This window comes from Callorhinchus milii, unplaced genomic scaffold, assembly GCF_018977255.1.
Source record: "Callorhinchus milii isolate IMCB2004 unplaced genomic scaffold, IMCB_Cmil_1.0 Scaffold4, whole genome shotgun sequence".
Taxonomy (NCBI): domain Eukaryota; kingdom Metazoa; phylum Chordata; class Chondrichthyes; order Chimaeriformes; family Callorhinchidae; genus Callorhinchus; species Callorhinchus milii.
In genome coordinates, this window is record NW_024704745.1 from 568,433 (window position 1) to 591,881 (window position 23,449).

General features: G+C 44.8%; 1 protein-coding gene across 6 annotated transcripts in view; it reads left to right on the forward strand.

Moving 5' to 3' along the window:
* The first annotated feature begins 1,300 nt into the window (after window positions 1-1,300).
* The window catches only part of LOC103186758 (SON DNA and RNA binding protein), a 30,946-nt gene continuing 8,797 nt past the window's right edge, over window positions 1,301-23,449 (forward strand). For 2 of the 6 annotated variants that reach the window (XM_042333866.1, XM_042333868.1), the window contains exons 1-7: window positions 1,301-1,399; window positions 4,199-4,365; window positions 4,724-7,894; window positions 8,853-9,019; window positions 10,354-10,494; window positions 17,926-18,102; window positions 18,195-18,305. In XM_042333866.1, coding sequence (XP_042189800.1) covers window positions 1,320-1,399; window positions 4,199-4,365; window positions 4,724-7,894; window positions 8,853-9,019; window positions 10,354-10,494; window positions 17,926-18,102; window positions 18,195-18,305 — 4,014 coding nt within the window. In that variant the 5' untranslated portion in view covers window positions 1,301-1,319. Of the gene's footprint in view, window positions 1,400-4,198; window positions 4,366-4,723; window positions 7,895-8,852; window positions 9,020-10,353; window positions 10,495-13,740; window positions 15,525-17,925; window positions 18,103-18,194; window positions 18,306-23,449 lie in introns of those variants that run through there. The other 4 variants (XM_042333867.1, XM_042333870.1, XM_042333871.1 and 1 more) reach the window with 4 other exon arrangements.

Genomic DNA, 23,449 nt, shown 5'->3' on the forward strand with positions numbered 1-23,449 from the left:
CTTTGCTGTGCAGCTTTGCTGTGTAGTCCTGTAGCATATTGGTTAGAGCATTCGCCTCGTAAGCGAGAGTACCGGGATTTGATTGCACAGCGAAACGTTGGGCAAGTTTCCTTACTCCACACGCACGCCTGTTTAGCTAGCAGTAAGTAAGGCTCTTCCACTTTTAAGCGCTGAGATGCTACGCTGCATGGAGGGCACTATATAACAACAACAAACAACTAAATTACACATGTGTAGCGCCTTTCACATCGGGAGGATATCCCAAGGCGCTGGACAGGACAGTCAGAGTTTCGGACCTGAGCTGTGGGTCGGGATTAGGCAGCGCGGGAGGAAGCGGGAGATCGAAAGCACACTCGAAGAGGAGGGTCTTGAGATGGGTCTTGAAGGAGGTGAGGCAGGGGGTGAGGTGGAGGGACTGCGGGATGGAGTGCCAGAGGGTGGGGGCAGAGTGGCAGAAGGCCCCCCCAATGGTGGGGCGAGAGAGGCGGGAGACGTGAAGGATGGTAGGGGGGGTTAGGAGGTGACAGAGGTCGGGGGGAGCAAGACCATGGAGGGTTTTGAAGGTGAGGACCAGTATCCTCTGTGTGATGGGAAGCCAGTGGAGTCGGGCGAGGATGGCGGTGATGGGGTCGCGGAGCCGGTGCGGGAGAGGACACGAGCTGCGGAGTTCTGGATGACCGGCAGCCCGTGGAGGGAGGAGATNGGGGGGACCACGTTGGCGCAGGTTGTGGTGGAGGTGTGTGTGAGGGTCTCGGGGGCTGCGGTGGGAGACAGTGGCGGAGCCGGTGATGTTGCGGAGGTGGGGAAGGCAGAGCGGGACATGGCGCGGATGTGGGGTAGGAAGCCCCAGGACTGGACTGGCTCAGGGGCCGGGGGGGAGGGGCCGGGGGGAGTGGCCGGGGGGAGGGGCCGGGCTGCTGTTGTGTAGACTGCGCAGACTCAGTGGATCCAGAGCTGTGAGTCAGCGCAGGCGCAGTACCTCTCCTCCCCCACTGAGGGCTGGTGGATTGTGGGTAACTGCCCTCTCTCTCCCGCCCCCGCGCCCCCCCCGGTGCTGGTGGGTTATGGGTAATCCCTCCCCCTCCCCCCGTGCTGGTGTATTGTGGGTAGCTCCCCTCCCCCTCTGCCCCCACCCACCCGGTGCTGGTGTATTGTGGGTAACTCCCCTCCCCCTCTCCCCACGGTGCTGGTGGGTTATGGGTAATCCCCCCCCCCCCCCGGTGCTGGTGGGTTATGGGTGATACCCTCCCCCACCCCCGCGCGCCCCCCCCGGTGCTGGTGGGTTATGGGTAATCCCTCCCCCCCCCCCCCCGAGAACCATGGCGACCAACATCGAGGAGATTTTCCGCTCGTTCGTGGTCAGGAAGATCAAGGAGATCGAAGACGAGAAGCTGCAGAGGTAGGAGGGGGAGGGAGGGAAGGTGAAAAAAGAAAGCTGTGTAATGGCGGGAGGAAGGGAGGGAGGGATAGGAGAAGGAAATGGTGTTGTTTTGTGTGTGTTTGTGAGGGGGGGGGGGCGTCATAGCCGGTGAAATGGCTGCTGCTGGCGGTGGGGAGGGAGAGAGAGATGGTGGGGGGAGGGAGGGAGGGAGAGTGGGGAAGAGCGGCCTTCGTGCCAGAGAGCGCGACACGGAGGGAGAGAGTGACAGAGAGAGAGAGAGAGATTGGGCTCTGTTTCCTTCTCTCTCTTTATATCTATACAAAATGTCAGCTCGGCAATGTGCGGCGGCGGCGGCCAGGAAAGCAGTCAGCGCGCAATGTGTGTGTGATGTACATTATACACACAACAGTGTTATATATTTACATTATGTACAGAGATAGTGCGCACACACGTATATAAACATACGACAGTTATATATACTGTACATTTACATACACTTTTTTAGATATATACACTATATATAACAATTTTATATGTAGTGGTTTTATATACACTGTGTTGATATAAACACTATATAAGTTTTATATATATATACTGAACATGTATATACACTATATATAGATATACATTTGCATGCTGTGTGTATATACATATATGGAACAAAACACAGCAGTCACCATTTGTTTTATTTGAAACCTTCAGTAACTGAAATTGGGACAAAAAATTGTGAACATATAGTTTGCTCCCCCCCCCCCCGCCTATCTCTCTCACCGCGGAAACAGTGAGACGGCGAGCTTCATTTTTAAAACCTTTCTCTCGCTCTCCCTCCCTCCCCCACCACACCAGCTCGCGTTGGAGACACGGTAATAATTTCCTGAGCTCTTAGCTGACCTAACCCGCTTAATCTCTTAAACCCAACCAAGCACTGCATTTCTGAGCAAATAAACCGGAGTAATTTGTATAATTTGCTTTTAGATAGCACCGAGAGACGTTTGTTTGGTTTATACGTGTGTGTGTGTGTGTGCATGTATATAAATATATATATGTGACCTAGTCCAACTTCAGGCCTATTGTGGTCGTTGCAGACCTGTTGTAGGAAGTGACTTGTTTTGTTTTTTAAAAAGAGAGCGAAAGAAAGTCTAGGCGAGGTGGAGGACTTTGCTGTTTGTTCAGTTCAGTGTGTTCGCTCGACACTGGAGCTGAGGGGAAAAATATATATTTGTGTGAATGTATATAGTTTGCCTATGGCGAGGAATCAAACCCTCGCTTGTCTAAATGACTTACTCGGGCTAGGGCCTGCTGCGATTTCCTTGCTCCGGGCCGAACAGTGTGAGGTGAGGGCCCGAGCGGTTCTGTTTAGTTTTAACTGGTGCCCGACCTCAGGATTAAGTTGGAACTGATCCAGATGCTTTCCTTTCCTCCCCCGGATGCCAAAAAAGAAACTGTGTTGGAGAGCAGGCCGCCCTACCTTCCTGTACCACACTTATTTCCGGCACTCCAACAATTCTTGCTCACACCACATAAGAACAGCTTAGTGTGACGAGGAGTTTTATTTTATACCAATGTCTACACACATGGCAGCATCATGTGCTTGCTCCCCTGTGTGAATTGTATGAGTGGCTCATGTTAATTCATCCAAGGATAAGATTTGGATGCACTTGTTGGATTCACAAACTTCCCAAAGCAGGTAACATTGGAGTCCTGTAGTGTAGTGGTTAGCACGCTCGCCTCACAAGCGAGAAGACCTGGCTTTGAATCCTTGGCAGAGTAAAACTGTAGGAAATTTTTCCCTACTCCATATGCCTCTGTTTACCTAGCAGTGAGTAGGACCCTGGTTGTTAGTCGATTGTCGGATTGCTTTCCAGGGATAATGGGATTGCTGCGTTTCGCATGCAAAATACAAAGTCATTCAACTTCATAATATATTCTGTGAAGGGCTTTGAGACGTCTCAACAATGTGACAATGCGAGAGTTCTTATTTAATTTTCAGAGGGGAATTTTGAGTTGGTTCTTTAATAAAAAGGTAGCTAGGAAAACAGATTTACTTGTAGGATATAGGTTTCTGACTGATTGAAAATACTTCCTTTCTCTGATACATGTTGAAACCTCTTATTAAACATTTTGTTATTATAGTTTTGGAGTCCACAATCCTGTATCTTATCGGAGAACTAATTTGCCTCTGAACTAATTTGCCTCTCTCTGGTCTCAGCTGCTGTAGATCCATCTGATAAACCTAAGCTTTTCATTTGGTTCAAACCAGTGTTATTAAATGTATAGAATAGGATATTATGAATACAGAGTATGGCAGTACACTATTTGTTTGTGTACCACCAGTTTAAGCAACTGTGGAATACCAGATTACACTAAGATCTACTTCTCTCTATGACCAAGATAATTTAAAGCTATCACCATAGTGTGCTCAAAGTGGAGCCTTTAGTGTATTGGGTATAGCACTCGCCTCCTGATCTAGCGAGAAGACCCGGGTTAGATTCCCGGATAGGGCGAAAATTGTAAGTTTCCTTACTCTACACGGCTTTGTTACGTAGAGGAACCTGGTTGTTCGTCGATTGGCCGATCACTTTTCCGGCGGTAATAATCCCTTTAAAGACAATATTAATTTGGTCGCTCAATCTACGATTGTTTGTGGGATACTGCTGTGTGCAATTGGCTGCCGCGTTTCACCCACACAATACACAGTCAATTCACTTAACAGTATATTCTGTGAAGCGCTTTGAGACGTCTTGAGGACGTGATTAGGCGCTATATCAAACGCAAGGATTATTATTATTAATAGCAGTTTCTCACCTTTTCTTTTAGTGGGACCATAGTCAACCAAACAAATGGTGAAGGAAACACTGTAGTGGAGGGGAAGGTTCCAGAAGAAGTGACTTCCACAACTGGGGATACACAGGAAGAATCAATTGTTAATCAGATAGATGAAGTAATGCCTGTGTTTTCAGAAGAACAGCAAAATGGTAATCCTGGTGCGTGTGAATTTTATTTGTATTCCCATTTTTCTCTGCTGTCTTCTACGCCGTTTGAGGTGAAACACATGGGGATTTTTAAAAATAGGTGTGCAAATATACACCTTTTAATGAATCATTCCAGAACTTTAGTGAATTAGTCGCTTTCAAAAATATACATAAATGAATACTCTTTTCCTTGGCCCTTCCTTCAGGTTCTTTTTTTCTACCATTTTTCCTCCTCAAGATGTGTATTACCCCACCCCCTCTACTAGGGGATATATAGGAGCTGGCTGTCCTTTAGTACCTTGCCCAAGTTAACGTGATTCTTGTAGTTTTTAACATTTGTCTAAAATGTTATGTTTTTAACCTACTTCAGATAATAAAGAGAATCTGGCGATGGACATTGACGTGGAAGCAGAGCAAATAAAATGCTCATCTTCAGATGACAAAGGGGAAAGTGCAACTGCCAGAAAGAAAAGCAAGAAACACAAGCACAAGCATCACCACAAGCACAAAAGTAAAAAGAAGAAGAAGAAAAAGGAAAAACACAGGGACTCCTCAAGACCTCGCTCAGGAACCCGTTCAGGTTTAAAATCGAGATCTGGTTCACGTTCAAAATCGAGGTCTCCTTCAAGATCCCGATCAAAGTCACCTTTAAACAATGAGGTTAACAGCAAAAAGGAAAGCCAGAGTCAGAAAGCTCACTCTTCACCAGAGAAGCCTCCACCAGAGGCACTAGTCGAAAAGTTAGTGGAGTTATCACCAGAGAGGTTGACGAAGACCCCACATGGGAGGTTGAAGGAGATCCCACAGGAGAAATTAGTGGAGACGTTAGTGGAGAACCCACTAGAGAAATTGGTGAAGACCCCACCACAGAGGTTAGTGGAGGCACCATCGGAGACATTAGTGGACACTCCAGTGGAGAAGTTGGAGGAGACACCAGGTGAGACCTCACCAGAGAGGTTGGAGGAGACCCCACAGGTGACTTTAGTGGCGACTTCACCAGAGAGGTTGGCGGAGGCACCAACGGAGAATTTAGTGGAAAGCCCACCAGAGACATTAACGGAGATGTTAGTGGAGAGCCCACCAGAGACGTTACTTGAGGCCCCACCAGAGACGTTAGTGGAGATGTTAGTGGAGAGCCCACCAGAGACGTTAGTGGAGATGTTAGTGGAGAGCCCACCAGAGACGTCAGTGGAGATGTTAGTGGAGAGCTCACCGGAGACGTTACTGGAGGCCCCACCAGGGACGTTACTGGAGGCCCCACCAGAGACGTTACTGGAGGCCCCACCAGAGACGTTACTGGAGACCCCACCAGAGACGTTACTGGAGACCCCACCAGAGACGTTACTGGAGGCTGCACCAGAGACGTTACTGGAGGCTGCACCAGAGACGTTACTGGAAGCCCCACCAGAGACGTTACTGGAGGCCCCACCAGAGACGTTACTGGAGGCCCCACCAGAGACGTTACTGGAGGCCCCACCAGAGACGTTACTGGAGGCCCCACCAGAGACGTTACTGGAGGCCCCACCAGAGACGTTACTGGAGGCCCCACCAGAGACGTTACTGGAGGCCCCACCAGAGACGTTACTGGAGGCCCCACCAGAGACGTTACTGGAGGCCCCACCAGAGACGTTACTGGAGGCCCCACCAGAGACGTTACTGGAGGCCCCACCAGAGACGTTACTGGAGGCCCCACCAGAGACGTTATTGGAGGCCCCACCAGAGACGTTACTGGAGGCCCCACCAGAGACGTTACTGGAGGCCCCACCAGAGAAGTTACTGGAGGCCCCACCAGAAACATTACTGGAGGCCCCACCAGAAACGTTAGTGGAGGCCCCACCAGAAACGTTAGTGGAGATGTTAATGGAGAGCCCACCAGAGACGTTAGTGGAGATGTTAGCTAAGAGCCCACCAGAGACATTACTGGAGGCCCCACCAGAGGCATTAGCAGAGATGTTAGTGGAGACCCCGCTAGAGAGGTTATCGGAGGCACCAGTGGTGAAGTTAGTGGATATCCCACCAGAGAGGTTGGAGGAGATCGTAGTGGAGACCCCACCAGAAATGTTAGTGGAGACCCCACCAGGGAAGTTAATGGAGATGTTAATGGAGACCCTACCACAGAGGTTAGTGGAGGCCCCAGCGGTGAAGTTACAGGAGACCTCAGCGGAGAAGTTGGAGGAGAGGTTGGAGAAGACACTTGAGAAGTTAGTGGAGACCCCACTAGGGAAATTGGAGGAGACTTCACCACAGAGATTAGCGGAGGCACCAGCGGAGAAGTTAGTGGATACTCCAGCGGAGAAGTTGGAGGAGACACCAGTGGAGACCCCACCAGAGAGGTTAGAGGAGACGTTAGCGGACACCCTACTAGAGAGGTTACTGGAGGCACCAGCGGAGAAGTTAATGGAGACGCTGCCAGAGAGGTTGGAGGAGACCCTACAGGAGAAGTTAGTGGAGACCCCACCAGAGAAATTGGTGGAGACCCCACCACAGAAGTTAATAGAGGCACCAGTGGAGATGTTATTGGAGAACTCACAGGAGAAATTAGAGAAATTGAAGAACAACACTGAGATAAAGAAGGAAATTATAGAAGAAACAGCAGCTGATGTTGATTCAGTTGTAAGCATGAACACCAGCAAAGAACGCTCTACAGCTGAAAGTAAACCATTATCACAGGACAATTGTGACAAAGAGGTACGGCCAAGAGAGAACACTGCTGCAGTCAGTATTGTGTCTGCACAATGTCTGACTGTTGGAAATGTCCCTGGATTAGAGTCTTCAGCGGCTGTGAGTGAAGACAAACCACAATCTAAATCAAAGGATTTGAGCAAAGTTTCAGACAATGCACCGTCCAAATCTACCCACGCCATCGAAAACAAAAGTAAAAGCGAGAGAGCCGAAAGAAAGAGAACAAAAAGGAGCCGCTCAAGATCTCGCTCGAGATCGAAGAAAAGGTCCACCCCATCGCATTCCCACTCTCAGCGTTCTCCCTCGAGGAGAACAAGCGCAAGGTCAAGCAGCAGACATCGTACATCAGGGCGATCAGACTCCAGGAGGAAGCACTCGCGATCACGACAGAGATCAAAGTCCACCTCACGGGAAAAGAGAAAACACACCGAGACTTCTCCCAAGTCAAAAAGGAAGCATTCCAGATCGAGGTCATCCGAGCCCCGATCACACAGACGTAGATCACAATCAAAGTCACGATCCGCAGTGAGGAACGAGAAGCGATCAAAATCGAGGTCACACTCGGCATCAAGGAGCAAACGACGTTCCAGGACAAAATCACCTCCCAGGTCGAGTTCGCGTTCAAAGCACAGGAAAGGGACTCGTTCAAGATCTCCAAGGAGGTCCAAATCCAGAGGCAAACGATCTCAATCACCAAGACCAAGATCAAAGTCCAATGACAGGAGATGGTGTCCATCGACTTCCAGAGGATACTTCAGTAAGTTTGTGAGGACACGCAGGTCACCCGATTGGCGGAGAAGATCCAGATCTCCTGTAAGGAGGAACAACAGCAGGACGCCTGAGCGCCTCACAGATCTGGGTAAAGACACTTATTGTTTCTAAGAAATGTTCCTCAGTCCTAAACATCCCTCGCAGAAAATAGTAAGATGTGTTTTTGTTTACTTGGAAGAGGAAATAATTTTTATGCTATTGTCAGTGTGTGTGTGGGGTGAGGGGGAATCAGAATATGTTCCACATTGGCTGTCTAGTGTCAAGTCTTTTCCATAAAAATCCCCCCCCCCACCCCGCGCACAATCCCAGGTCCAGATTATTCACATCCTAATACTGTGCTTTTGACCCAGTGTCATTATTCACCCTTCGCACCAGTGTGAACGTTTGGATCAAGTAAACCCAATCCAGCCGCTTCACCACCCTGTTAGCTGCTGAAGGCCAAACGCCCTAGTTTGAGAAACATCTGCGGGCCACAATACCTTTGTTTCCCTTCCAGGAACATGACATAACATTTATGGGTTGTGGAGAGAGCGGGTGGACCAGATGAAATGATGGGTAGCGGGTAGGATGACATTTTACCATTGGACCACCTTGGACTAAACCAATGTATCTTTTACAGCCTCTTCAGTTTGGCCCAAGCTGCCAGGCATGTGTTGAAGCTATGTTGGCTTGTTTCAACCTGGAACCTACTTAGAACACTATGAAGTTTGTGCCATTGGGAACGTTCTGTTCATTAACTGTCGTAACCAATTGGTTTAGATAAGCAATTGTAGAAGATTATAATAAACATAAATTGGTGCTAATTTTGAGGGAGAAAGTGAAAATGGAAAACAAATCGACTGCAAGCATATTTCGGGTTTTGCTCACAAAATATACTTCACTTGATAGTATTTTCTGTGAAGCGCTTTGAGATGCCTCGAAAACGCGATAAGGTGCTATATCAAATGCAAGGATTATTATTGATGAATTATATGTAGGCCATTTGAAAGTAATTTTGTTTGTATTATAGAACTGTGTTGCTGACTCTCAGGATTTGTTTCTTTCAGATAAAGCACAGTTGCTAGAGATAGCAAAAGCCAATGCTGCAGCCATGTGTGCCAAAGCTTGTATCAATTTACCTCCAAATATGAAACCTCTTATTTTGCCCCTTGTGACAAAAATAGAAAAAATCACCCAAAAATCAGTTTGCTCATCAATACAAGAACTCACAGAGGTAAGAACATATTCTTACCCATGTCATTTTTTTTAAGGTTATAATTGGGGAGGATAAGGTTTGCAGGACTATGGGAAGAGAGTGGGGCAGTAGAATTGATTTGGGTAGCTCTTTTCAAAGAGCTGGCACCGACACGATGGGCTGAATGGCCTCCTTCTTGATTCTATGATTTCTCTGAATTACTTACTGCCTCCATCCACATAGCACACTACCTGTGGCTTGGAGCAAGTTGCTCCCAAGACCTTCACCCGTCTGCTCAGTTTGTATTAGTGGCCTTGTTTATTTCTGCTCAGTGTTCCCAGCACCTTATTGGGATCTCAGTCAAAGTGACACAAATCTATGTCTCATTGTCTGTGATCAGAAGATTGCAAATTTCAGGCTGCTCAGTTGGTATCAGTCTTCTTGCCTCTGAGTCAGAAAGTCTTGGGTTCAAGCCGCAGGTTGAGACTTTGAACTCAGACCAGGCTGCCATTTGAAGGCAATCTTTTAGTTGGGGGCGTGCCTCAGTGCTGGCAGTGCTTCACTTTAGTGGGGTGTTAAACCAAAGTCCCAACTGTCTATTTCAGATCCACTGCACAATTCAAATAGTGAAGAAGGTTTCTCCCTGTATCCTGGCCAACTGTCTTCCCATATAAAGTTAGTCACTCACTCATAGCTGTTTGTTGGACATTCTTGTGTGTAAATTGCTGTTGCGTTTACTCACAGATATAGTCGCCACACTGTACAGTAAAAATCCCGTGAAGCGCTTTGGGATATCCCAACAACGTGATAAGGATTGAATTCTGCCGAAAGGTCGTGGACCCGAAACGTTGACTCACTTTCTCCATAGATGCTGCCTGACCTGCTGAGTGTTCCCAGCGACTTCTGTTTTTGTAACATGATAAGGAGCTCAATCCCCCCCATTAGAGGAAGTGCTTGGGAATCCTTTATGTACAAACTAATGCTAGTTTAAAAAAAGACAATCCCCAGAATCTGCTACCTTTCAACCATGATAATGAGTTTCTTAGAGGGAAATAACACAATGTAAAACTGGTAGCATTGTGAAGTTTATATCAATTTGACGATCCATAAATATAGTGTATTTTTAACATTTTTTCAAGCTTAATATTAAATTTGATTTAAGATAATGTTTAGTATAAACAGAACAAATCGAGGTAGGGTGGCATGGATCCTAACTTGTAGCTCCCTCACTTGCGAGTTGTAGGGCAATTTACTTTGGGGGATATCAATCCATTTCCCAGCTGATTTTATAAATAATTTTGTTTCCTTTTTGAATGTTTCTACACGTCTTCCTGTAAATTGCCTGCAAATTATTAGTCTATTTTCACCCTCAGAAATGCAAGAAAATTGTTGAAAGCAAAGACGATGAGAATGAGTCGAGTAACAAGCCTCATGTTTCTGATGAAGAGGACGGACCTTTCATCAACCAACCGTTTAAACTCAATGAACCCAAACCCATTTATTTCAGCATAAATGTAAGTAGCAATGCAGTTTTGCAAGTCACGTTGAGTATGTACGAAATATGAGCTATCAGATGCTTGAGACTAGTTGCACAGTAAGATTCGTGTCAGAATCTTGGTGCAAAATACACACACTCATTTTTACCAATAACATTTAAAAGTTTTTAAAGAATTTGCTGGCGAAAGAAGACCAAGGTCCATCTAGTTTGCCTTCCAACATCTTGGCAGTTGCTTGACATGTCGTGTCCCAAACTATTTACTGTATACCCCAGATATAATTGTCTAGCAGAAATCTATCTAATTTGCTCTTGAAACAAATGGACATTTTCTGCTTCCACCATCTCCCTGGGGACAAGTTTACTGCTCACTCACTATTTGCAATCAAAATGTAAGAAATGTGAATTTACCACACCTATTTACCACACCTATTTTGAAGAAATGTCAATGTTACAAGTGTTAGGAAAGCATTGCAAAGAAGTATTTTTTTCAGAGCTAGAAACTTGACAAATTGCTGAAACTTCATTCAGAAGTTTCAATACTGTTTCACGTTGAAAAATGGGCCTTGGTGCAACTAAATGTAAAAGTTTAAGAACAGAAAACGCATATTCTGTGATACACCTCAGTGCAGACATACATTGGTGAAAATTACTGTGTTTGGAAGTGCAGAAATTTCAGTGTAAAATAGTTTTTTTTTAAAAATGTGTCCTCACACTTTTAGTAATTTTATCTTTAGTTTAGAAACATTACCTACTGGGCTAATCTTTATTAAGGGGTCCAGTGCTGTAGAATACTGACTTTCATTGAGTAATGGAAGCACATATTGTAAATAATATTAACTGTCTGCCGTGGATTGTCTGTATAGATACGAGGGGATCTTATTTTAAACCTGTTCTTGTTTGATTATTTCTGCCAGCCTTTGTAAGTTGACATTATAGGAAAACATCAAGGGACAGCTCAAGGCTACCAGTTGGGTGTTCAAACATCAAGTGTATACCACTTGGAATTCAATATTTGAATTTGAGCATTTTTCAGACATTGAAAAATTTAGATTTTTAAAAGATGAGAAAATATAAATTTTACCTTGCAAAATTGGCCGTATTATACAATGGTTTATACAAACCCAGATAAGGAACTGAGTATTGCAAATAATATGTTTAGGACATAAAAAAGCTGTTGTCCCTTTGCGATTACTGTCAACCTAACCTGCCAAACTTCTTATACCCCAGTTCCCTTTGGCTGAAAACCGGCGATTTGTCTTTTAATCTTATTTATGGTCATTTCATCCAGTGTAATATATTCTTCAAATCCATTACCATTTTTGTAAAGATTTTTTTCCCCCTTAAATTCCTTTTTTTACCCTTTTTTTTACCCATTTATTCATTTATTTTTTACCCTTTTATGTTCCTATAGCCGTGCACTCCTGGCTTTCTAGATCTCTTTCCCTGATAGTATTGGCTAGTATTGGTTAGTATGAGATTTTTATTTTAAGCTACAAGTTTCATGTATGTTTTAAAAATGTTCTGCTTCTCTCAATGATTTTCTTTGCATCCTTACCTAACCACCTTGTCCTTTGCTATTCTTTAATCTGTTTTAATTGAGCTGAAATAAATCTTGATTGGAACCTCATCAACAGTTCCTTAAAACACTTTTAAAATCATTTTTCAGTTGTCCCACCCATCTTGTTTTTCTAATTAAACCTTTCTAACTCACCTTGTTTTAAACTGCAAAGGTTTTGTGCCAGGCTGCCATTTAATTCTCATGATATCCTAAATGTTCCCCATTTCTGCCTTGTATATACTTGTATGTACCTGTGGGTTTGAAAGCTGCCCTATTGCCTTTGAAACGTGTAAATTGAATCAAATTTGACTGAAAGGATCCTTCATCCTCTGTTGGTTGGGAAAATCCTAAGTGAAACTGCATTGGGTCATCTCACTTCAGCTCCTGGTATCCAGAAGTCAACTGGTTACAGTTTGGCACTGATGGACCCTGTATGAATAAGACTGGCATTGGGTGGAGGCTTTCTGAGAATGATAGTTTGGACCAGATGGAGGAGAGCTTTGCCTTGCATCAGATTTTTCTTATATCTAATGTGGAAGTGATTCATGCTAATGTGATATGAGCACATTTCTATAGTGCCTTTCACGTCGGGAGGACGTCCCAAGGCACTGGAAAATCAGTGTTTCGGACTGAAATGATCAGAAGGAAATGATAATTTCTCTTAACACTATCCACTTCTACTTTGATGACAAAACATTCCAATCAGTTCCCCCCCAAAAAAGTAAATGAAATAACGAAATTTCAAGTGAATAATATCAGTCATTTTCCAGTTTGGAACTGAGACGTCCAGGTTTTATTTTAGCGGTGTTTTAAATTTTATTTTTAGAGAAGGGTCCGTCCAATATTTATATACTTTGAGAGCAGGAATTCTTCCCCCTCATCTCCTGTTGACTCTGCGAGCCAAAGCCCTAATGGGCAGGGTGGCCTTGGTGGGACAAGTAGTAGGAAGCTTGCCGGAAAATATTCTCAATAGCAAGCTTTCTAGATTGCTGGTTAAACTCCTACAGTATTGCACATTCTGGAGTCCCCAAGCCTTGTCTGTTGCCAACCTGCCTCTAGTACCCCCAGAATTAGGTGAAATGGTTGCATCCCTCCAGGGAGAGAGTGTGCATTCCATTTCAGACATGGTGGTCAACATTTGTGGAATTCCCAGTTTGACTCTTAAGCATGGTGATGAGTTTCCGCACGTGTCAGACACCTGGCTGACCAACACAAAATGTATTTGCAGTGCGCAGCAATCTTTACAGGAAAGTTTACAGAAAGAAAAATCTTCAGTTCAGTTGGACATTGTTTCCAAGCCAAATTTTGCACCACATGTATGTTGTATTTTATTCTACTTCACTCGATCACGCCTGTCTTAATAGACATGCCACAACTTGCCATACATTCAAAATAAATGGAGGCAAATTAGGGTTTTTAGTACAAAACAAAGTAAGCAGTAAGAATGCATTAAGAATTTTTTAAGAGAAAAAAATGTGTGGTTTTATAAGTCTTGTGTTATGGGATATATATATATATATATAATTTGCTGTCTCTTAGAACTGGTCACAAATATATTTTCAAAAATTGACACGACCCACGAAGTCATGTGGCAATGTAATCATGTGTCTCCTGAGCAGCTCCATGTACTCTTATCTACCCACAGTAAACTTATTGTCTTGAATCAAAATTGTTTCTAAATATGTTTTTCTACCACCCCCCCAGAATCCAGTACTTAAACCATAATCCAGATACCCACACCAGAAACCTTTTCAGTTGCTGTCTTATGTCTACAGCAGTGAAGATTGATCCAGCTCTGGTTTCCAGTGAGCATTTTGATACTGGGCTGTGCATTTTTCAGAGAAGTCTACTTGAAGCAACCGGACAGTCTTTATTTGCTTCTTCTTTCTGAAAGCACGATGCAGTTTTATGTTTTGAGGAAGGAGTGGATCTAACACTTCAGCCATTTCCCTCAAGGTTGAAAAAAGCATCCAAAAAAAGCAAGCCCTTCTTCAAATGTTTATTCATCACTTCTCACTTAAACCAGGATGTCGACCATACTAGTAGCTCCTACACCACAGCAGTTGGAAGTTATTGCTCTCTCGTGCTTCATAATGAGGAAACGTGTAGTTTTCAGCCGCTTGTCGCAAACTGTAGTGGTCCTCTAACTGATGCAGACTTTGGCATCGCCATCCAGCTCACAAGAGTAAAACAGAAGAGGCATTTTCATTATACTAAAGACTTCTCTGTGCTGCTCAAGCCAGGACCAGTACATACTCTGCTCTGTAGTTTGCAAGTGTGTGCGTGTGCTTTTTTTTTTCCCCCCCCTTTGCTACTAGGGGTAGTTTTTCATTTGAAATATACTCATCAACATGTAAAACATTTTCAGCTATTGTTTGACATCACTGATTTTAAATTTTATGTATATCGTCATTTCAGAAGTTCCTCATCTGATGTGTCCTCTGGTAATAAAATTATTCCGCTGACATTCTGTGCTTACATTTCTCAATTCTCCTCCTGCCCAGCCCCCTCCAACCCCCTCAACTCCTTGCTATACCTTGAAGGTACTGATTCATGTCAGGATATTGTTGCCTAGACTAGCAGTGCCCATTTGTCATGTTTTGAGGGCAGACAGTGAGTGTCGGCAGACTGTTTGATCATTGTCATTGTAGTCCAACCCAATGTCCACCGAGCTGGATTTGCAGGGTTGGTTGGGCAGTGATCAGGAGTTTCAGACCTGCTACACTGCTATCCTAGCTGAGATCAAATAAATGAATGCTGGGATTGAACCTGGCGACCTCCTGAGGTCTGAGGGTTCAGTTCTTACAGCAGGTGATGTATTTCACCGCTTACTTTCACCATTTCTTTGCCTATAATTTTCCTCCCCTCAAGACCATTAAATTCTGTAGCTTGTATTTCTTCACTCCCCCTCCTTTTACTTTTGTCAAATATTTCTGTCATAGGAGGGAGCAGTTTTTCTTTGAAATTTTGTTCTAATTCGTCTTTAACCCCCTCCCCTCCACCCCTCACTTCCAGAAGTTGGCGACTCCTACACGGGTACAGTTGCGCTGTTGTTAGCAGTTCTCTGTACCTTGCTAGAGAGCCCATCCTTCCACACGAGTGTCTGGAAACAGTGTAGTTGATTTCCTTACCCGACATTGATGTTGTGTGTGCGTGTGTGCAGTTTTAATAGAGTTTCTGGGTAGTGGTCAGGAGAGAAACTCACCCCTTCTGCCACACTGGCTGAAATCGGCTAATTCAGGAGAGAATCTAATAAAGGACAGAATAAGGAGTGGGTCTCAAAACGTTCTGATCTGTTATGACCCAGTGTTGCATTATTGCGGTGTGTTTATCGTATCCACAAGAGCCACCAGTGAAGCATAAAGAGCTTTTCAAACCTGCTTTTTGTATTTGCTTTGCATGCTATATATCGCTTCACCATGTGAGTTGGAGGGAGACAGAATTCTCAACAGTAAATATAATAAAGTATTTGACGTTTTAAAAACAAATTGACTTGGTAATTTCTTTTCGGATTCTTACTCCAATGGTTGAGTCTCCCAATTTTTCCGAAAATTATTTTGCTGCCTTATTTGGGGTGTGCGTTGCGTGTGACTCGTTTTTCAAGCAAGTTATGGATTTGAAAATGATATGAGAGCTTCTGAAAGTGCTTCAGAATTTTTGTTTTAAAATCCAGTAACTTTTGAAACATTTTTATTTCTTAAATTTTTTTCTAACCCAATTTGCTGTAATGGAACACTGAGCTCTTCTCTTATGTTTCTCCATCATCGATAAACATTACCCACGAGTTCCAAGTTGAGTGGCGGGACAACTTAAAGATACAGTAAACCGATAACTCCTCACTCCAAGAGAAAAGTGCTCAGTGATGAGTTATCCGGAGTGGCGAGTTAGACACGTACATGAATAAATGAGGTCGGGATATTGATAGCATGATGATGTAAGAGGTAGTGCCAAGTTAAAGCCCAAGTCAAGTTATCTGGAATTTACTGTATTTCTTCTTCAATCCAATTCAACCAAGTTTCTGGAAGAATCCTGAAGCTCATTTTGCTTTTCATCTTGAGGACTAGGACCAGAAAGTTCATGTAATTATTCCTTCCTGTGTGAAGAATATTCTGCCCAGGAAGTTCTTGCGTCTCGTGAGGTTCATTATATGAGTTTGTCTAGTTGGGGATGAATGGTTTTAAATTGCAGATATCCATTTGAAGATTGAAAGTTAACTGGTCAGACTGAGTTTGAATCACGAAATGCTTAAATACTGTAGGTCTTAGGCTATGAGCCTTCGTCTTAAAATCCACCATTGTGCTGAATTTTAGAACATTCTTATATTCGATCTTAGTTTTAAAACCATTTCTCCATGTGTTTTTTTGGGGGGTAAGAACATCTTTCAGATTGAGACAAAAATTTAATAAAAGATTTCCAAAATCTTTTCCAATCTTAAATTTTTAGATGTTGGCTTTAAGACTAATGTAGGAAAGAATTCAGGCTTCTGCCTCTGAAGGTTTGTGAATACATACTCCCTTTTTTTTTCCAGTACAAATTCCGCTTTTGTTCAATGTTATGTTTTGAAGGCAAATGAATCAGTTGGTGCTTGTTTCAAAAGGTAATCTATAGTGGGACTATATTCCTATTGGGAAAAGTTATGTGGCGTTGATTGGATCTTGTGTAACTTGCAGGTTATATATATATATACACACATATATATATTTTAAAAATCTGGTTAACTTACTGGAAATCTAAAATAAAACCAAATATTATAGTTTGGATGTTTGTTCTCACGCACGCATAATTTGTTGCAAACTATTCTGTTTTATTGCTCATTCATTTTCAAATGCTGCTCATTTATAAATACGAAGAGGTACGAACTTTTAAGAATCGCCATGTGTTAAGTGAACACCCCTGTACAATGTTTTGTGACTTCATTTTTTTTGAATGGTGAACAAACATATATCCGATTAACATATACAATTCATGTTTATTATGGACTGTTGGATAGTTTGGCATTTCTAAAGGCAATTGTTGTTGACTATAAATATACAGATTCTCTTTCACTGAAAGTCGATCAGTAAAGATTTATTTTTCCCTCTAGAAAACTCCCTCCCCCAGGAACAAGGGAATTCCTTAACACTCACATGTGTTGGTTTCAGAATCGCTTGGGTTGTGAATTACTTTTGCATTTGTAGCTCATCTGAGAGTGGAGAAATCTGTTGGGAACTGTGCTGTGAAACTGTTGTGGTGTCTATCCACCTTTGGCACGGGCAGAAAATGTAAATCAGTGGCATATTCTTACCAGTTTAATCGGGGAACTTGAGTTGTATCAATTTTCTCTGGATTTTCTTCCATTTATTGACACCAAAAATAAACCCTGAAAAGTACCATTGTTTTTATTTTGGGGATTAAAAAACAACTTTATATTATAATAATATTAATCATTGCCTTTGATTTAGAGTTTTATGCTTCAGAAGAACGTCTCAAAGTGCTTCGCAGGATTTTACTGTGAAGTGCAGTGACTATTTTGTAGACGAACACAGCAGCCAATTTGAGCACGGCAATGTCCCACAAACAGCAACTTAAATGTTCCCTACGGATAGTAAACATTTCTCCACCCACCGTAACACCATCTCCCTCGTGGAGAGCAATGGAGTCGGGATCGTGGAAGCCTCCACTGCTATCATCCGTAACGCTGGATGGTTCTCCAGAACGTGAAATGTTTTGACAAGACTGTGCTCGACCTAGCAGATCATCCTCCTGAGACACAGCTAACAACATAGTCTCCGTAACACTATCTTGTTTTAGAGGAGAATGGTTGAGCTTTTGGTAGTGTGAAGGGAACATTTCGAATGTGCTGCTTTGAGATTTCGTTTGGGTGAATGTGGACTGTTTTCTTATCACCAGAGTGCCACAGTGAAACTAGTGCCAAAAACCCAGGTGGCTCTGACTAAGGAATTCCCCGTGTCCTCTGGTTCACAACACAGGAAGAAAGAAGTGCAGAATGCTTATGGTGAGTGGGTTCCTGTGGAGAAAGACAACGAGGAGGGCACCGACGATGTCTTTACAGATGTCTGTACTCAGGTGAGACTCGTACATTTAAATATAACCGTGACCTTAAAACACTGCTTTAAATTCTCCCGTGTGGTAACGTTAGTCTTTTGTATTCGATGTAGTCTGTGGATATCTCGGCAACGATGAATGAGAGAGCGGCAGCTCAGAAACGTCTTGCAAATGATCCGAATGACGCGGAAGCTATGTCTATGATACTCAGAGTACAGGAACAGGCAAGTCTTCAAACTGATTCATAGCTTCCTACAGGCTTCTTCCTCAAATTCATCGCTTGGAAATGTCCTTTCATCTTAGAATGTATATCGTGCTTTTCTAAATATCCACATAACTTTCAGCTCTCAGTTATCATTATAGTGAGTGTTCAGTAGACGTTTGGGAGATACAAAGGCTGTGAGCACCACAGTTAAGTCTGTTTGTCATCCCTCCTGTGCAGGTTTTAGCACAGGCCACTGAAAAGTGATCCTGAGCAGGGAAGGAGGTGCATGTATTTATCTCTTTCCCGCTTTCTCCAGTCCAGTGCTGATTGTAACCTTGCCACCAACACTCACATGCGAAACCAGCGAGCTCGTCATCAGCCAGGGCTCAGACCTGAGGCCTGGGTCTGTATGGCTCAGAAACTTTCGCCCGCAAAATACATAGTCAATCCACTTTATGTTCCGTGAAGCGCTTAGAGACTCTCAATAGCCTAACAAGACGCTATATCAACAACAGCAACAAAATTACATTTGTATAGTGCCTTGCAGGTCGGGAGGATGTTCCAAGGCGCTGGACAGTCAGTGTTTCAGACCTGAGCTGGGGGTCGGGATCGAGGAGGGTGGAGGCCAGGGTGGGGCGAGCGAGATGGGGGACGTAAAGCAGGCCGGAGCCCGCTGAACGGAGGGAGCGGACAGGTAGTTGGGGGTTTAGGAGATCGCAGAGGTTGGGGGGAGCAAGACCATGGAGGGCGTTGAAGCATTTTCATATCAAATCCAAGGCTTCAAAGCTTATGTGCATTTATCCAGATTTTATTTGAATGGATACAACAACAACAACTTGCACTTATATAGTGCCCTCCATGCTGGGTTGCGTCTCAGAGCACTTAATAGTGGGAGAGCCTGACTCTGAGCCGGGGGGAGGGGGTGGGAGAGGTGACTCCACGGTCGAAAAGGAAGGTTTTAAGGCGGGACTTCAAATTGGGGAGAGAGAGGGCAAGGCGGAGGGATTAAGGCTGCGTGTTCCAGAGTTTCGGGCTATAGTGGCTGAAAGTGCGACCTCAGATGGTGGGGCAGAGGGTGTGAGGGACGAGTAGGAGGCCGGTGCCGGTTGAGCGGAGATGCTGGGTGAGGAGGGAATGAGGATTGGCTCGCGTCAGCGCCTCTGCACCTCAGGCTCTGGCAGCATCAACCTCCATGGTTGCACACTGCAACTCACCAGCCAGTCAGGAACCTCAACTATCTTTTCTCCCCCACATTCAAGCCATGACCCGCTCTGCCTTCCCTCACTCCACAGGCTGCAGATAATCCAGAACTCTGCAGCCCGTGTCCTCTCCCGCACCAAACTCTGTGACCCCATCTCCCCCACTCTCGCCCGACTCCATTGGTTCCCTATCCTTCAGAGGATCCAGTTCAAGATCCTGGTTCTGACATACAAAGCCCTCCATGGCCACGCTCCATCCTACCTCTGCGATCTCCAGACTCCCTACCAACCCGCCCGTTCCCTCTACTCAGCCGCTCTGGCCTGCTCCACGTCCCCAGACCCACCCGCCCCACCATTGGTGGGAGAGCTTTCAGCCACTCTGCCCCCAACCTCTGGAATTCCATCCCTCAGTCACTCCGCCTCACCCCCCTCCTTAGCCTCCTTCAAGTCCCGCCTCAAGACCCTCCTCCTCGACCATGCCATCAGCCACCCCCCCTTCCCCTCCCGACCCCAGCTTGGGTCTTAAATGCTGTACTCTGTCCAGCGCCTCCCGATGTGAAAAGCGCTATACAGATGTAATTTTGTTGTTGTTGAGGAGGTCGGAGAGGTCGGAAGTTGCCAGAGAGTGAAGGGATTTGAACACGAGTGTGAGGATCTTGAAGTCGATCCGTTTAGTGATGGGGAGCCAGTGAAGCCTGGGCCAGAACTGGTGAGATGTGGGGATGGAGTTTGGTCGGGTCAGTATGCAGGCGGCAGAGATCTGAATGAGCTGGATCTTTTCTCTACCCCCTCCTCGCTCCCTCCCTTCCCTGCACCCTGACCATTTCCCCCTTGCTCGGGTCCTGACCCAACTGTACAGCGCCTTGGGATGTCCTCCCGACGTGAAAGGCACTCTATAAATGGAATCTTGTTGTTGTTGTTGAATAGTGAGCTGGGGAGACCGGCAAGGAGTGGGTTGGGGTAATCCAAGCGGGTGGTGACAAACACATGCATGAGGTTTCAGCTGCATTTGGGGTGAGGTATGGTTGGAGGCGGGCAATGTGGCGGAGGTGGAAGAAGGCGGTCCTGTTCAGAGACCGGATGTGGGGGAGGAAGGACAGCTGGGTGTCGAACCGGTTACGCACTGGTTCGGTTAGTGTGAGGGAGAGCCCAGGGAGATTGAGGAGTTCAGATCCGCAGAGTGACTACATTGACAAGAGCCAAGGCGTATGGCTTCCATCTTGTCGACATTCAGCTGCAGGAGGTTTACACTCATCCAGACCCTGATGTAAGCCGATAGAACATCGACAGACCTGGAGTTGGTACAGGAGGAGACAAAAGTAGTGTGTCATCCGCATACATGTGGAAGTTTACCCCGTGTTTACGAATGACATCCTCCAGAGGGAGCATATAGATGAGGAAAAAAGAGGGACGAGGATTGAGCCCTGGGGTACCCTACCGGGTGCGGGCAGGAGGAGAAACCATTTGCTGATATGAAGTGGAGGCAGTTAGTTAAGTAGGACTCGAACCATGCGGTCCCACTGTGTCGAACACGGCAGAGAGATCCAGGACGAGGAGGCAGGTGGTAATTTTGGTTCAATTGATAAATGATGAGTATAATAATAATAGTTCTTACATTCGTTGTGGACCTCTTCACATCGGGAGAACTTCTCAAAGCACTTCACAGGAGTTACTGTATAAAGGGCAGAGTCTGCAGTTGTACATTAATAGCGAATGTGTTTGCACTTCCCCAAAATGGGTGATTCGTGCTGTAAATAGCTGCTGTCCCAAAAGTGTTTTCAAATGTTTCTTATTTTGTGGTCCAGATGATGCAATGGGAAGTGTTTCATGTTTGAGCTACTGAGTAGTGGAGGAATAACAAGTAGCATTTACGGCGCAGGTCCCATGACTGATCAGTCGTATGCTGGCAACGAACCAAGCATTTTATTGTATGTCTCATTCAACACTGATAAAGTATCCTTTGAAAACCCTTTCCCCATATCCTGTACAAACAGTGCACAGACAATTCTGCCTGGAATTGTTGGCTGCTGGTCAGATATAAGCCCACATGGAGGAGTGTCGAAGATAAGGTTGCAAAAGAACTTTGTGTCTACTGCAGGAATAATGCAACAAGACTTCCTGGACACAACTATACAATCATCTGTTAACCAGAGCTGATGATACCCTGGTCATCAAAATGTCAAGCTTCTGTCCCGAGCAGTTATTTATAAAGCAAGTAAATGTCTTCTATATTTATTATAACAATAATATTCCTTGCATTCGATATAGCGCCTTTTCACATCTGCGAGATGTCTCAAACAGCTTCACAGAATATGCTGTAAAGTGAATTGACTGCATATTTTGTGGGCGAAACGCAGCAGCAAATTGTGCACAAAGTCGTGGATTGAGTGAATAAATTATTATTATTATTTTGTTTTGAGGGATTATTAACCCCGGAAAAGCATTCCGCTAATCAGTTTAAAAACCGGGTTCTTACTTACTGCTGGGTAAACGGAGGCGTGTGGAGTAAGGAAACTTGCCTAAGGTTTCGCTCTGAAATGAACCCGGGTACTCTCGCGAGTAAGTTGGAAAACCCAACTGGTATCCTGCTTTTCCATGGTCTGGAGGCTTCACTGCAGTAATCCGGCTGCTCCAAAGGTCCTGGCCTTTCTAAACTCTTTGATCCATTCAGCTTTGATCTGGTCTTTCATCCATTCGGCTCTTTCTTGTTGGTGGCGTCACAGATGCTGCTCAGGATTTGCAGAATTACATCCTGTAGAAAAGTGCTGTAGGGGAAGTACATTTGTGCTTTGTAATTCTATACACATGGGATTGCTTTAATAATAATAATAATCATCGTTGTCTTTTCACGTCATTGAGACGTCTCAGAAGTGCTTCAGTGGATATATATACTGTAAAATGCAGGGACTGTATATTTTGTGGGCGAAATGCGACAGCCAGTTCGCGCAGAGCAGTGACCCCCAAACAGCCATGGGGATTTTATTTGGGGTATTGTTGACCACGTCACCGGGAGAAACTCTTTGGATAGAAATCACTCTCTGGGCTTTTGAGACAAGATTGGAAGAATCAAGTCTATAAATTAACTGCTGGGTGTTTTCCAGCTCAAACCTGCCCTGTCTGGCCAAAGTTTTGGAACATGTGGTTGCCAATCACCTTCGTTCACACTTCTCCCTCCACTCCCTACTTGAGCCTCTCCAGTCCGGTTTTCGCTCTGTCCACAGCAAAGAGACCACACTCATCAAAGTAACAAATGACGTCCTCTTTCACTGTGACCAGGGCTCCCTCTGCCTCCTCGTTCTCCTCGACCTCTCTGCCACGTTCGACACAGTTGATCACGCCATCCTCCTCCACCGCCTCTCCTCCCTCATCCACCTCAGTGGGACCGCACTCGCATGGTTCAAGTCACTTGACTAACCATCAAGAAGACATCTTGAAAAATGGCTTCTCCTCCCGCCTCCACCTGGTCACCTGCAGGGTACCCAAGGCTCCATCCTTGGCCCTCTTCTTTTCCTTATAAAAACAATCCTTGCATTTGATATAGCATCTTCTAGACGTCTCAAAGCGCTTTACTGAATACACTGTAAAGTGAATTAACTGTATATTTGTGGGCGAAATGGGCAGCCAATTGCGCACAACAGCTTCTCACAAACAGTCATAGATTGAAATGACCAATTTATTATTGCTTTTTTTTTTCTTGAGGGATTATTATCAGGTGTGTGGAGTAAGGAAACTTGCCCAAGATTTCACTCTGTCGGGAATTGAACTCAGGTCTCTCGCTTGCAAAGCGAGTGCTCTAGCCACTGAGCTACAGGACTTCACATGCTTTATTTTATTATTATTATTATAAGCTCCCTCTTGGTGACATCATCCGCAGACATGGGGTCAACTTCCACATATTGACACCTGAATCTCCTCCTCCTCCAGCTGCTACTCCCAGTCCGCTGATGTCCTGTCAGCTTGTTTG